General features: G+C 41.7%; 1 protein-coding gene across 2 annotated transcripts; it reads left to right on the forward strand.

Moving 5' to 3' along the window:
• Positions 1-707: 707 nt before the first annotated feature.
• On the forward strand, positions 708-14257 carry LOC117872115. Of its 2 annotated transcripts, XM_034760219.1 has the most exons (7): positions 708-910; positions 1314-1917; positions 6292-6830; positions 8250-8316; positions 9813-11231; positions 11534-11649; positions 12403-14257. In XM_034760219.1, the coding sequence occupies exons 2-6, from the start codon at positions 1314-1316 to the stop codon at positions 11641-11643; spliced, it is 2739 nt and encodes a 912-aa protein (XP_034616110.1). In that variant the 5' UTR covers positions 708-910; the 3' UTR covers positions 11644-11649; positions 12403-14257. The 2 variants fall into 2 exon arrangements, with proteins under 2 accessions (XP_034616110.1, XP_034616111.1); XM_034760220.1 differs by lacking the exon at positions 708-910 and having other exon boundaries at positions 1186-1917.
• The last annotated feature ends 557 nt before the right edge of the window (positions 14258-14814 follow it).

The raw sequence follows: 14814 nt of genomic DNA on the forward strand, positions 1-14814 counted from the left end.
AGACTATACCTCTGTTAATATAAAAGTATTGCGTCATGGGGGAGAAGGTTGGAGACAATGAGTTAATATATATATTTGGGTTGGTTTTTTTTGTTTACAGGTATGATTTTACTCACTATAGCTCAGTGTACCTTTATGATGGCCAAATCCAATAACAAAATGGACAAAGTGCACCCACCCTTTGAAAGAAAATGTGCTGTTTTTCCTCCTATAAACATCTGGAAGAGATGAGATTTATGAGTTTGGAGCCTACCGTAGTGAGTTATTCATGGAGCACTTGAAACGTACCACTGCTCCTCACACCTCCTTAGGTGTCTTGCTATGATCAGAAGTATCAGGGGCGTAGAGTTTCAACTAGAGAGCGCCAGGCTTCAACTCTCGCACTACCACTGGTTTAAAGTGAAAACCATTCTTTTCCCCCTCTCCTCCCGCCCCCCAGCTTCTAGGTTGGCTAAAGGTCGCCTTTAATCTTGAATAAACGTCCCTCGTTGGCTAGCCCCTGAGGTCACAATCGCAGTCTTCCAGCATTTATCCGCTCTGCGAGCCCTGCCTTTTGCTTTGTCTTAGGTGAAGTGCGGGTGTTTATTCCTGTTGTCTTCATGATATCGGCGTATGCAAGTCCTCACGGAATAAAAACTTTACTCGGTGTAATCTTTTTTTTATGAGGAATCGTCCCCCCCGAGCCCAGGGCGCTGGAGTCGCAAGAGTTAAAGGGAGGTGCTTGGGAAATTGGATGCTAATGAAGTCTAAGGAATGACTTCACTCTACATTAACATTCTTCCAGGCTTGCAGAGGAGGTCAGTCCCCACTACTGGGGAAGGAAACTCCTCTGCTCCCTGCCTGGCCCTTGCAAGCCGCCCAGCTCCAGAGAGCGTGGCCTTCTCAAGTGCAGCTCCGCGCCGTCTCTTAGGTAAAGCAGCTGACTACTCACGGGCCCATCTAACCAGCCAAGCCCCACTTTGGAAAGAGTTTGCCCGGGGTTTGAGACAGGCGGGTGGACGTACAGAAAATCGGAATGAGTGGGGAGGGAAGCTGCAGCTCTCTGCAGCCAGGGGTGGAGAGTGCAGAGAACCGGGCTCTGGAAGAGCCCTTCAGGGTGCAAACGTGACCCGACCTATCTAGTAGCGAGGGAGTACGGGGGGAACGTGCACTCTGCCAGTAGGGTGCGCCTGCTGCAAGGCAAAACACTGCTGGCGATGGCGCCTGGGCGCGGAGGGGAGAGTGGGGTACAGGCACCGGGAGCTAGGGAGCCCCTGTGCGGTGCGCGGGGCTGCTCCCCCTGACCCCTCGCTGTCTCACGCTTTCTCTTGCAGATGCGGCTGGAGATGCTGCGGTGGGCTCGCTGCTGCTGCTGGCTGGGTGTTTGCCTCTCGCTGCTGGGGGAAGGGGGAGGAGGCAGCGGCGCTGCCGGCTGCCGGGGCGCCCTGTGTGGCGACGGCGGCGGTGATCGAGATCCGCCCAGACAGCAGTGCCTGGGGCCCCGCTGCTCGGGCAGAGCCAGCCGCCCGTCCCGCTCCTTCCCTCACACCGTCACGCCCGCCCGCGGCAAGCAGGCGCCGAGCGCCCCGCACGCTGCCCCTCTCCCCGCCTTCCCCTCCAGGAGCACGGCCGAGCTCAGCCCGGAGCTCCCTGCCCCGGCCGCTAGGGGCGCCGGGGAGAGCTGCCTGGGAGGGGACTGCGCCGCCCGGGCCCCCAACGGCACCAGCCGGGACTGCAAGGGCGTTGAATGCAAACTGCCCCTGCGGCTCCGCCACAGGTCCCGGCCGGGCAGCAGGGCTCAGTGCGCCCAGCAGGGAGAGCCCTGCCCGGAGCCCGCCCTGCTCCGAGAGGCAGAGCGAGCCGCCCAGTTCCTCGCGGAAGACTTCGCCTACCCAGCCTCGGAGCTGGGCGTGCAGCTCACCTGCGACCTCAAACCAGGTGGGTGCTGGCTTCAGAGCGAGGCGGGCAGGGTTTGAGCTGGGAAGCCAGCCCCGGGGGTGTGTACTGTGCACTGGCTGCTGCCCCCATGCTGAGGAGGTAGGGAGTGCCACCAGTCCAGTGACTTGCCCTGGGGAAGGCTGTGAGCCCAAGTGCCTGTCTCCAACACCCAGCATTTGGCACCCTACCTCTCAGCTAATCAGGGCCAAGCTTCGCATTTTCTTAAGTGCCCCTTAGAGGTGCCAGACATGAGACACCTAGGGCCTGAATTTCAGAAGTGCTGGGTGCCCACAGCTCCACTTGAAGTCAATAGGGAGCTGAAGGTCCTCAGCACCTCTGGAATTCAGGCCCAAAGTGTGTGGGGCTGGATGCCCCAAATTCATGGCCACTTGAAAATTTGGGCCCAAATTTGTGGCCCTCGTCTTTAAAAGTGGGGCAGGAACTATGTCTCTTTCCCCACTCCCCACACTCAAATAAGGGAAGCAACAGAGGAGCAGACAAGGAAGCCTGACACAATAGGAGATCACATTTTTTTTACCAAGTGTAAATGTTTTCTATTTAGCTTCGCAATCTGGTATTTCTGATGTCTGTAATTTCCAGCAAGGCCAAACAGGCTTTGAGTAGGATGGAAATACATCTGCATCCCAAAGGAATGACTTGGTAATCGGGCACAGTTACTGTTGCCCACCAGAATCCTATGGACATTGACAAATTAATAATAATTGATAATTCATTTAGAGAGTGGAAGGATTCCAGGAGCACTTTACAATAATATTATTTAAAACACCATCATGAAAAGTCAGCCACTTCTAAGGTGGAATTTGTCAGTTTTTTTAATGGTGGACAGCATCTTAGTATGAAGGTGAAGTAGGGTATATCCAATTAAAACGGCAGGGCAAATTTGGGCCAGCAGAATGCAATTTAGAATCAGTCCAGGATCTCTGGGCTTGTATCTCTCCTGCATTAAAAAGCGTCATGGGGTCTTTAATGGCCACAAAATAATAAGGACCTTGGTTAATGTCTCACCTGAAGGATCTAAAAATAGGGGAGAGTGGTTTATTTTTATTACATGTTTTTTTGTCAAGATTAATGGAAATTAGGAATTTTGTGTGTCAAGCTCAAAGGGCTGAGACTAGGATATTAAATTTTTGGAAATGCATCTGAACAATTTCTGGGCATTCTTATTGGACATATTATGATTAAAAGCAGTCTTTAGTGGTGGAACCCCCTTATTCGTAGGCACATATTGAAATCATATCTTGACACCAACTGCTCAATGGGGAGTCTTAATTTGACTGGAAAAAAGGATATTTCAGCAAACCTCTTTGACCTATGTAAAGATGCAACAGTTTGAGAATCCTATTTTAAATACAAACTTCTCATCCATTAAGAGCTTAATTATACTTTCTGTTGTCCTAATGTTGTTCACTAGCAGTACCAAGCATAAAGTGTAGTGATGGGGCAGAGTTTATGTCTATTTCAACTACATCAGGTGGGAAGAAAGGGTATGATCACTCATTACACACATGCATCCTGCGATAGCACTGGTTTTGACTGGATTATAGCAACCGTCACTGTCATGAGAAGGGAGGGCACAAAGGGTCAAAATTGTGTTTCCCAGAATAAAGGCAAAGGGCCTGATTCTTCTCCACTCACACTGGTGTAAAATCAAGAGCAACTCCACTCAAGTAATTTGACTCATACTCATGTAAAACCATAGTAAGTGAGAAGAAAATGTGGCCTGGAGGGTTTCTCAGGACCCATTTATACCAGCTAAGTGCATAAACAGTATCGTTTATTGTGGATTTAAATGTGGTTCATAAAACTGACCAGTCTCATTATATTAAATTAAAGCAATGCACATATTTATCAATGTAGGAATTGGTCCTGCACTCATGCTTTGCATTCAGTGGGACTACTTGCATAAAGTTACTTGTGTGTGAGTGTATTTGGGATCAGGCCCATAGTTTTTGAGTATGGGAGTATTGAAACAAGATATTGATAAGAGAAGTTTTGTATTTTTTAATAAATATATAAAACATAGTAGATTAGTTAAAATTCTACTATTAGACATGAAGGGCTAGAGAGTGAGGATTATTGCATTAGAAAATCTTACTTATTTTTTCTATTGTTAATATAAATTAGGGCTGTCAATTGCAGTAAACTCTCACGATTAACTCAAAAAATGTAATCACGATTAAAAAAATTAACTGCGAATAATTGCACTTTTAATTGCACTGTTAAACAATAGAATACCAATTGAAATGTATTAAATATTTTTGGATGTTTTTCTACATTTTCAAATATTTCAGTTACAGAATAAAATACAAAGTGTACAGTGCTCACTTTATATTATTTTTATTACAAATATTTGCACTTTAAAAATGATAAACAAAAGAAATTGTATTTTTCAATTTACCTCATACAAGTACTGTAGTGCAGTCTCTTTATCGTGAAAGTGCAACTTACAAATGTAGGTTTGTTTGTTTTTTTGGTTACGTAACTGCACTTAAAAAACAAAACAATGTAAAACTTTAGAGCCTACAAATCCACTCAGTCCTACTTTTTGTTCAGCCAATGGCTAAGACAAACAAGTTTGTTTACATTTATGGGACATAATGCTACCATCTTCTTATTTACAATGTCACCTGAAAGTGAGAACAGGTATTTGCACAACACTTCTGTAGCCGGCATTGCAAGATATTTACATGCCAGGTATGCTAAACAGTCGTATGCCCCTTCATGCTTCGGCCACCATTCCAGAGGACATGCTTCCATGCCGACGACGCTCATTTAAAAAAAATGTGTTTGTTTAAATTTGTGACTGAACTCTTTGGGGGAGAATTGTATGCCTCCTGCTCTGTTTTATCTGCATTCTGCCATATATTTCATGTTATAGCAGTCTCGGATGATGACCCAGCACATGTTGTTCATATTAAGAACACTTTCACTGCAGATTTGTCAAATACTATGAAGATACCAATGTGAGATTTCTAAAGATAGCTACAGCACTCGACCCAACGTTTAAAAATCTGAAGTGCCTTCCAAAATCTGAGAGGGACGAGGTGTGGAGCATGCTTTCAGAAGTCTTAAAAGAGCAACACTGCTATGCGGAAACTACAGAACCGAGCCACCAAAAAAGAAAATCAATCTTCTGCTGGTGGTGTCTGACTCAGGGGATGAAAATGAATTTGTGTCGGTCCACACTGCTTTTGGATCATTATCGAGCAGAACCCGTCCTCGGCATGGATGCACGTCCTCTGGAATGGTAGTTGAAGCATGAAGGGACATATGAATCTTTAGCGCATCTGGCACGTAAATATCTTGTGACACCAGCTACTACAACAGTACCATGCAAACACCTGTCTCACTTTCAGGTGACATTGTAAACAAGAAGCTGGCAGTGTTATCTCCTGCAAATGTAAACAAACTTGCATCTGACGAAGTGGGCATTTACCCACGGAAGCTTATGCTCCAATACATCTGTTAGTCTTAAAGGTGTCACAGGACTCTCTGAAACTTGTTTATCTGAGCAATTGGCTGAACAAGAAGCAGGACTGAGTGGATTTGTAGGCTCTAAAGTTTTACATTATTTTATTTTTGAGTACAGTTAGTTTTTGTACATAATTCTACATTTGTAAGTTCAACTTTCATGATAAAGAGATTGCACTACATTATTTGCATTAGGTGAATTGAAAAATACTATTTTTTTTACTATGCAAATATTTGTAATCAAAAATAAATATATAGTGAGCACTGTACACTTTGTATTCTGTGTGGTAATTGAAATCAATATATTTGCTATATTGAAAACATCAAAAAATATTTAAATAAATGGTATTCTATTGTTTAACAGTGCGATTAATTTTTTAATAGCTTAACTGCCCTAATATAAATGTTTTCACTTCAGAGGGTAGTTTAAAAAAAGTCAATTATCATTTGATTATGAAGATAAATCTAAAGAGGTTTTAATTTTTGCTTGTGCACACAAGCATCAAGATTCATATATTTAAGGACATAAAAACATAGAGACCAAAGATCCATATAGCCCAGTATCCTGTCTTCCGACAGTGGCCAATGCCAGGTGCCCCAGAGGGAATGAACAGAAAATCATCAAGTGATCCATTCCTTATTACCCATTCCTAGCTTCTGGCAAATAGATGCTAGGGACACCATCCCTAAGGACTATTTATAGGAAAGATATGTGAGAAAGTTATTTCTTACATTTAAATCTTCAAAGTAGGGGTGATATTTTATTAAATCACATTTAATTAAAAGAAGATCAGATGGAATTTTGAATTTCGTTGTGGAGATAATATAATCTGGAAAATTATTTTTTTTGTCAGGAAAAGTAATAGACTGTTTGTATTTCAGGAGAAAATGAAGTTCCATCTGAAGATGCACTAATATTACAACTGCAGCTTGCAAAAGGCCAAGAGAAATTTGTTGAAATGTTAAAAAGCCAACAGAAGATAATTGTGGATTTGCAACAAAAACTTGCTGAACAACAGAGCACGTTAGTTAGCCAGCAACGAGAAATTCTTGAACAACAAAGAAAAATGTATGAGCAAATGGATCTGATAAAAGTCCAGTATGGCATGCTTTTCGACACAGTGAAACAAATGTCATTCCAGAGTTTGCATGAGGATATTCAACATTATTTTGAAGCTCAGCTTCAAGGACTTCAGAACCAGGTCAGAAATCATCTCCAGAAGTCATACTCTGTACATAAAGTAGAAGTTGATGCAAAAGTGATTGATGTTGGGGAGTCTTTGCTGGACTGCGGCCTTTGTAAAAGTGATGAATTTTGCAATTTCCAAAAGACACCATCACAGTGTGAAAAATGCACCTTGTGCCCTGCTGGCTTTTTCCAAATGTCTGAATGTTCTGCAAATGCCGATCGGATTTGCCAGGTGAAATATTATTCTGTGTGTTTTAATAAGTAGATCAAGCATTTTGTCAGTCAAACAGAGGATATCATGCTGAGACTGAGGCTATTCAGAGAGAGCAAGGAGAGAGCTCCTACTCTGAGTGTAAGTTTTTTCTATGCTGTGCCAAGTTTAGGATTCTTAGGTTCACCTGTGTTAACAGTAAGGTATTTGCTTTAAGAAATGTATTTAGCAGCAGTTCATTGTCTCTAACGCCAGCAGCATACTAGGTATTTTAGAGACAGATATGAAAACAAGGCCCTTGTCCCAGAGAGCTTAAAATTTTGAATAGCTGTTGTACGAACATAGGAGGTGACATGAGAACAGTGATAAATATGCTTGGGTTTTGTTAGATGCATATATAAATTGTGTAACTCTTTTCCAATAATGTACAGTATTGGGTTGTGGTTTATGGGCCTTAGGGAAATGTATTTTAAGGAGGGACTTGGAGAAGAGGGTGGAGACAGCAGGTCACAGAGGTGGTCCAGCCATATAAGCAGGCATGAAAAGTCCCAGAGTTGAGAACTGAAGAGGGACATGGGTTGGATTGTTCGACATGCAGCTTGGGCAGAGCTTAAGTGGGTGAGGAGGTCTGTGAAAGGAGACCAGGGCAGAGAGGTAAGTAGGAGTCAGGTTACAAAGGGCTTTGAAGGCATGGAGAGAGTTTAAAGATAATGCAGCTGGTACAGGAAACGAAGGGAGGAAACTGAGAAGAGGGTGGAAACACTCAATGCAAGGTACAGAGTAAATGACTGTAGTGACAGCATTCTGGATATATGGAAAGGATGGTGTGATGGATGTCTGGATGGCCAGAGAGAAGGAGGTTTCCATAATCAAGGCAAGAAATAATCAGAGCTCAGACAACAGTTTTAGTGGGGGTTGGAGTGAGAGAGAGGGATGGTTGAGTTCTGGAGAAATGACATGATTCAGTGAGACCATCAATATGAGGAAAGAGGAGAAAAAGAAGATGGAAAAATGATACTGTTTGAGGACCTGAGGGATGGAAAGATGATGGACATTCAGACTGGCTGAGATTGGGGAATAGCATGGAGGGAGAAGACGGCTAGTGGGGGAGGATGGAACAGAGTGTGTCAGAAATTGGAGGCTGATGGCTCAGAGAACACAGAAGGAATGCAAGACAGAGCAGGGAATTGTGAGAGAGGAAGATATGGTCAGGGAGAGAGAGAATTTGAATCCTCAGAAGTTTATTTTACAAAATAATTAAAACCAGTACAGTTAAGTGGCTTTCAGTTTACAAACCTGACTTGGTTTAACTGGATGCTTTATATAATTGAACTAAAATGTTTTTCATTTGGCATCCCAGGTAAGTGTTTTCCTGTTGTAAAGCTTCCATATTAGCCATTTCATTAAAAGTGAAATGAATATGATTCTTGTGATTTGTAGGACAGAGACGAATGCATTGAATCTCCCAACATTTGTGGTGAGAGAATAAAATGCCTGAATACTCCAGGTAAGTTCCTACCTTTCTGTGACTAAGCACATCTTCAGTGACAGAACAAGAAGGCAATTAAGAGCACTGTCCTGCTAGGTGCTGGGTCCTGAAGTGCTTAGGATGCTGGAATCAATGAAAATCCAAGGCACCCGGCACAGAGAGGTAGTCTGTAAGAATGAAAACTAATCTTAGGAGACCAATAGGCTGCTTCAGGAATAACACTCTTCACAGCCTCTGGTGCTTTCCTTACTTCTGTTTGGCTTTTTAATTCCCATGCTGCCTTTGGGCCTGACGCTCTTCTCGCATTGGTGTAAATTAGGAGTAACACCATTGAAATCAATGGCATTACCCCTGCTGGCCAACTGGCATGGAAGGCTAATTGAGTCTCCATGGAACTACACGCAAAGGTGGTTCCAGCTTCACCAACTCCTGTGATCTGCACAGCTCTAGTGTGAAGGGAAAAAGAGAGCAAGTCAGGATACAGTTGCATGAAATGAGGAGCCTTCTATTCTCCATTGCTCTGACCCACCCTCTGAGGAGCTCTGCTAGAATCTGGATTGTAAAATGGCTGTCGTTGTTTAGTGGGAGTGCGCTTTCTGCAGCGAGCAGTCCTGATCTCTCAATAGATCAGTCTATGCTATGCATCTGTGCTCCTAGGGAGCTTGCATGGCCTAGTGCTGCAGAGATTTTCTGCAGGGCTCCCTGGAATTAATGTTTATTCTTTAATTCAGGAAATACCTCAAAAGAGGAGTGTGCGTATGTGTGTTTGATTGGGGGGGCAGGGAGCGGGGAGAAGCTCAGAGAATAATCAGAGGTAGATTATCTTTCTTCTTAGATGATCCAGCCTTGATCTAAGGGTTAGTCATGCAGTGTGCAGATTTGAAGACTCGTCAGTGAACTGAGAAGAACAGTGGACATCCCTCCTTACCCCACCCACAAAAAACTATAAAGCTAAAGTCTAAAAACTTGCTTAAATATATATTAAAAAAATGTTAAGAAGCAAACTACATTTAAGAAAAAAATCCTTTTCTACAATATAAACCACTTTTAGAAGGGATGAATGTACAGTAACTCCGCTCTTAAAGTCGTCCCGGTTAACGTTGTTTCATTGTTACGTTGCTGATCTATTAGAGAACATGCTTGTTTAAAGTTGTGCAATGCTCCCTTATAACATTGTTTGGCAGCCACCTGCTTTGTCCACTGCTTGCAGAAAGAGCAGCCCGTTGGAGCGAGCTGGTGGGAGCCTGGAACCATGGTGGACAGGCAGCCCCCCATCAGCTCCCCGCTCCCTTAAGTTTCCTAACATGCACTGGGGGCTGGGATCCCTGCAGCTCCCCTTTCCCACTCTGTTTGGGTGCAGCGTGAATGCAGTGAGGTATCAAGGCTATAGTGTTTAATCCATGCTTGGAATCAAGGGTGCTCTGACAATATTGAATAACCTACTTTTACTTTGTTAGTGTCAAATGGCTCAGAAGTTGTGCCTGTGACTAAAACTGCCTACTTCCTACAAACAGGTGGCTTCCGATGCCTTGGAATTGCTGAAAAAGATGCAGCCTTGGGACTGTGTGGAGAGGAATATTTCTTTAATAAAGAAATGCAGGAATGCCAGGCTTGTTCAGAGTGTGAAGACGGAATAGTAGCTTTCTCTTGCTCCCCAGTCACTGACACTGTTTGTTCAGCAGCCAGCGAGAACAAGCTTTCTGAATCGTGGGCTGCAAACATTATTTTACCCTCAGTAAAGTCTGGCACTTCTCAGGTCTACCCTGGTTTAAACTTGAAGATAAAGGGAAAGCTTCACTGTGAAGTTGTATCTGTTGAAGATAACAGCCTGGTATTCAGGCAACATGGTTTGATGTGGACTGACCTCAATTTTGCTGTAAAGCACAACTGCAGAAACTTTCTCCAGCTGTCCTTGAAATTAAATGACACTGAGGAAGGCTGTGAACTGAGTGGGGTTCGTATCGAACAACCAGAAGGAAAATATTTTCAGAGCACAAGTTTAAGCAGCGCAGCAGAGGTGGAACCAAGCCAAACTCTCTCTCTCTTTCTGAAGAGTCCAAATCAATTCTGCAACCAAAGTAAAGACTTAAATATTTTTGACCTTAATACTCCACTCAGTTTGTTTTGGTTGTCCCATGATACAGGTGCGGTGGCTATGAGTGCACAGATGTCAACTGCCATGCACTACCAAACTAACTATCGACCTACTTTTAAAGTTATTTCCGTTTCTGACCCTTACATGCTAAGTTTATCTCACGATGGCAGAGCTATAAAGTTCACTGAAACAGGTGTCATAAAATTTGTTTTTCACCAAGCACTCTATTCCATGGGCCATACATGTGTTCGTGAAGGCTTTTCCTTGGTCTCTTATATCAATAGGAATGGTACTAACCGAGAATTAATGAACATGTATAAATCTGGTGTAAATTACAGAGACACCTCAATATCTGCTTCTGGGGCCACAAAAGTCAACAGTGGAGATCTACTTAGCTTTGAGATCCGTTCTCCAGCTCAATGTAACGTTCGATATTTTGGAGACAGCTCTGGAATTAGTATGCTTAGCCTCATCTGGATCCCATCTGCAGTTTCCACTGCCATCTCAGCCACAGTCTCTGTTACACGACTGCCTACAGGAGCTGTCAGAAACAAATTACTGGATTTCACCCAGGTCTCAGCCAGTGAGAAACAAATACAGCTTGTTTCTTCTGGAGAACTTGCTCAAAAGTACTTCAGATTTACTGAAAGGGGAGTTGCTAGCATTGCTTTTAATTTAAAGCTGATCCACTCATGTAATGTACTCAAAGTGACTCTAAATCATTTGATCAGTGAACAGATGCAACCCACAGCAATTGGCCAACAAATTGGAGGTCAGATGCCTGAGGGAAGTATATGGACCAGTGTGTCCCTCCGCTCTTCTTTCGAAGTGCATAATGGTACATTGATATCCATTTCTCTTGACTGTGTGCGTGGAAGAATCAATCAGATCGCTCATGAACATAGCACCAGCATATCCATTTTATGGATTTCATCTTAGTTACTTTCGAGTGAAGTAACCCTGAATGGACAGTTTGCAATGGGTTTTGAATTTTGTCATACTACGTATGTTCAGAACTATAGATTGTGTGAACATGTACAGAACATTGCATTAAAATATTCTTACCACTAGGAACATTTTAAAAATAATCTTTGGTTGGATTATCATCTAAACAAAAGTAATGTTTCTGCTTTTCCAAAGGGATTGCTCTGATGACATCTTGGATAGTAGTGTCAGGAGTCCAGCTCAGGCTCTACTTCTTACAAAGCATTCTCTTGAACTCAGATTTTGCAGGACCTACAAAAATATGAGGGAAGGTAAATAGAATAAAATGCTATTTAAAAAAAAAAAAAAAGTACTGAAATTGGCAAGAGCAAAGACACCCAAACAATCTAGGCCTGATTTCAAATGCCATTGTCCCTTACTACAGCTGGGTAATGCAAGGACTACATGCGCTTGCCTCAGGTATTACAAACTCATCTTGTCAGGCTCTGACATAACGGTGTTTCCCGTATATAGGCAGAGAGAAAGTGTGCTTCAGACTAAAGGCAAAAGAGTAACAGCTCAGCATTCATGCTTAGAATGTAAGAAAGAGGGTTGGTCAACAAATATAATGTAATTTTCACCCCCCCTCCCCAGCCCCTCAAAAATGTAAGGTAAATGACAATTTTAGTGTTATTTATAATGGGAAAAAAATGGTTTTAAGTGTCTTTGCGGGAATGGGTTTTTTCTTTCTCACTTTTTTTTTTTTAGCTTCTTTCCCCCCCAAAAAATGTGTGTGGAGGGAACAAAAAAGAGGAAGCATGGGAAACACCTCCCGCAAAAAAGCTTCTTAACCCCCCCCCCGATCAACAACAACTACAAAAATCTCAGAAGAAACAAAATGAAACTTTTTGAAATAAATGTTTGTTCCACGATGATTTGTTGAGAAAATAATAATTATTATTTTATTTTTAATTTTGGCTTAAAAACATTTAAATCAAAAATGCATCTTTTTGGTGAAAATGTTCAGTCAGCTCTAATAAGAAAATGTAATTAATAGCATTGACTTTTGTTTGCTCTTTTTCCAGGCCTTCCATCAAACTTCAAATTTTGACTATGCTGTATTTGGATGGGATTACAATATTTATGGAATTGCTTGTGTGTCCTAATATGGATGTACTCAGTGAAATTTTTTACAGCACAGATCATGTACATGCTGTAATTGCTTACTTTGTATGTGTTTTATGCATTGGTTAGAAATGGCACTAGGCAGGTACCAGTGAGTATTATAAATATTAAGGCTAAGGAAAAGCTTTCAGAGTAGAAGTGCTTCACTACACTATGCTCCTAATTCTGCACTCCTAGCATTCCCAAAACTTTCAAGTCAAAGGCAGTTTTGGATGCACTATGGCCGGAATGCAAAGTCTGGCTCCTAAGTGGTTAAACTAAACATCACAAATACTGCTTCTCTTTCATTATTGTTATCTCAGAGGATGCAGGCAGATTAGGACAGATCACTTTCTCTCCAAATACTTCTTTAACAATAATTTACAGCAAATTTCACTTTCAAGTGGGTTGTAGCCAATTGTTTCCTTGCCCTCCTCACTAAAAATATCCTACATCTATATTTCAGTCCAGATTTTGCCTCTGGTTACGCGAACGTAAGTCTGGAGTAACTAGGAATCACTTTTGATTTACACCAGTGTAACTAAGAGCAGACTATGGGCCTCCATATTTTTATATGTGCTCTGAAGCCAGTACCATGTACTGTATGACATGAACACCAACAGTGCACTATAATCCTACACCAAATATTATTCAAAAGGAATTGGGCATAGTGAAAATGAACGTTAACGTTATGGTACCCAGAATGTAACCAAATTGCATATTTTCCCTATAATTGGTTTATTTTATCCACTTTTGTTGACCATTCTTGAACTCCTTTAATCAAATCAATGTAATGTTAACTTTTTATAATATCAGAATGCTGTACATTGGATACTTCAAGTGCAAAATCCATTTATAAACAACATTTTGCTCCAATGCCATGGAGTCCTTGCTCACACAGAGTGGTACTTTTCTCTGTGAGTAGTTCCAGTGCAGGTAATTGCAATGTAAGGTATTGTGCAGTATGAACAAGAGTGGCAGAATCTGGCCCATACAGATAAAGATGGATAAACAGAACCTATTCTAATGCATATATGCAGCCCTGTAGGTTACTACTTTACAGTATGTATGTAACATGCAGTAGTTCATTGTAATAAACTTGTCCATTACAGAAGGGAAATACTTTAGACTTTCTAATGCTGCTTATATATAGGAAAGACAATTTGGTTTATAGCAGACTGCCATTCCTGTATAATGACATTCTGCTTCAATGTGTGTTCTAAACATTTTGCAACTGTAAAAAATTTTATCTGAATATATTTTATTACTTTTACAAAGTTTTTATATTTCTCTAGTGTCAAACCTGGAGGGATATCTTAAGTATATTTTAATTTAATATTGTGTTTTTGTGCTTTCTGTTGGTGTTTATGCAGAATACAGTACATTATGAAAACTACATTTAGTTTATGGGTTTTTTTTAATCAGGTATCATGTTTCCAAATATTACCTTGATTTAAAAATATTGTTTGTATTACAATATGTATTAAGAACATTTAACACAAATAAAACAAACTGACTTGAATGTTGCTTAATGTCCTATTACCATGATGGGGTGAAATCCTAGCCCACTGAAGTAAATTGGTGTTTTACCATTGTCTCATCATTGCTTGCCTGTGATATTTAAATTGTGTTAGGCCTGTATTTCTAGGGGACATCAGAGTTTTGGGGTTTTTGCAAATTTAGCTATCTGAATAGTTAAAAACTTGTAATTGATGTTATCAAGCTGATAAATGCTTTTAATAAATTAATTTATGTTAATCATTGTTACCACAATATTAATTCAGAGAAGAAACATGAGTATTTATCTGTATTTATAAGAATAGGTAGGGGCTTGATCCTGCAAGATGCAGGATACTCTGGCACAGATACAGCAAGGCACCTATGCATGTGCTCAACTTTAAGCTAGTGGCCAGTACCAATGAAGTCATAGGTGTGGGATCCCCAAAGGGACCTCAGCATTGCAAAGCTGAGCATTGCAGTGCCTGATTTCTAGAATGCTAGAAAAAGGACAGGAACAACACTGTGATCCAAAACATTTTTGTTAGCTACCTAGGCTCCCTGTAAAATGAATGGGGAGAGAGAGGCACCTAAGAATGCAACCTGCAAAAGCCAGCATGCTGGGCAGGGAGCCTCGTAAGTAAGCCAATAGGAGATACAGAGGCGATAGGGTGTGCTAAGTTCTGCCTCTCTCTGATAGGCAACATCCTATTACCCGGACTTAGGTACCTAGCTCTGCTTAGCCATTTGTGAGCAGGAATCCACTGTACTTGCAATAGGCTGTTAAATCAGTTCTTGAGGAAATGAGTTAGGTATCTGCCTCACTTAACACCAAA

This window comes from Trachemys scripta, chromosome 2 (assembly GCF_013100865.1).
Source record: "Trachemys scripta elegans isolate TJP31775 chromosome 2, CAS_Tse_1.0, whole genome shotgun sequence".
NCBI lineage: Eukaryota > Metazoa > Chordata > Testudines > Emydidae > Trachemys > Trachemys scripta.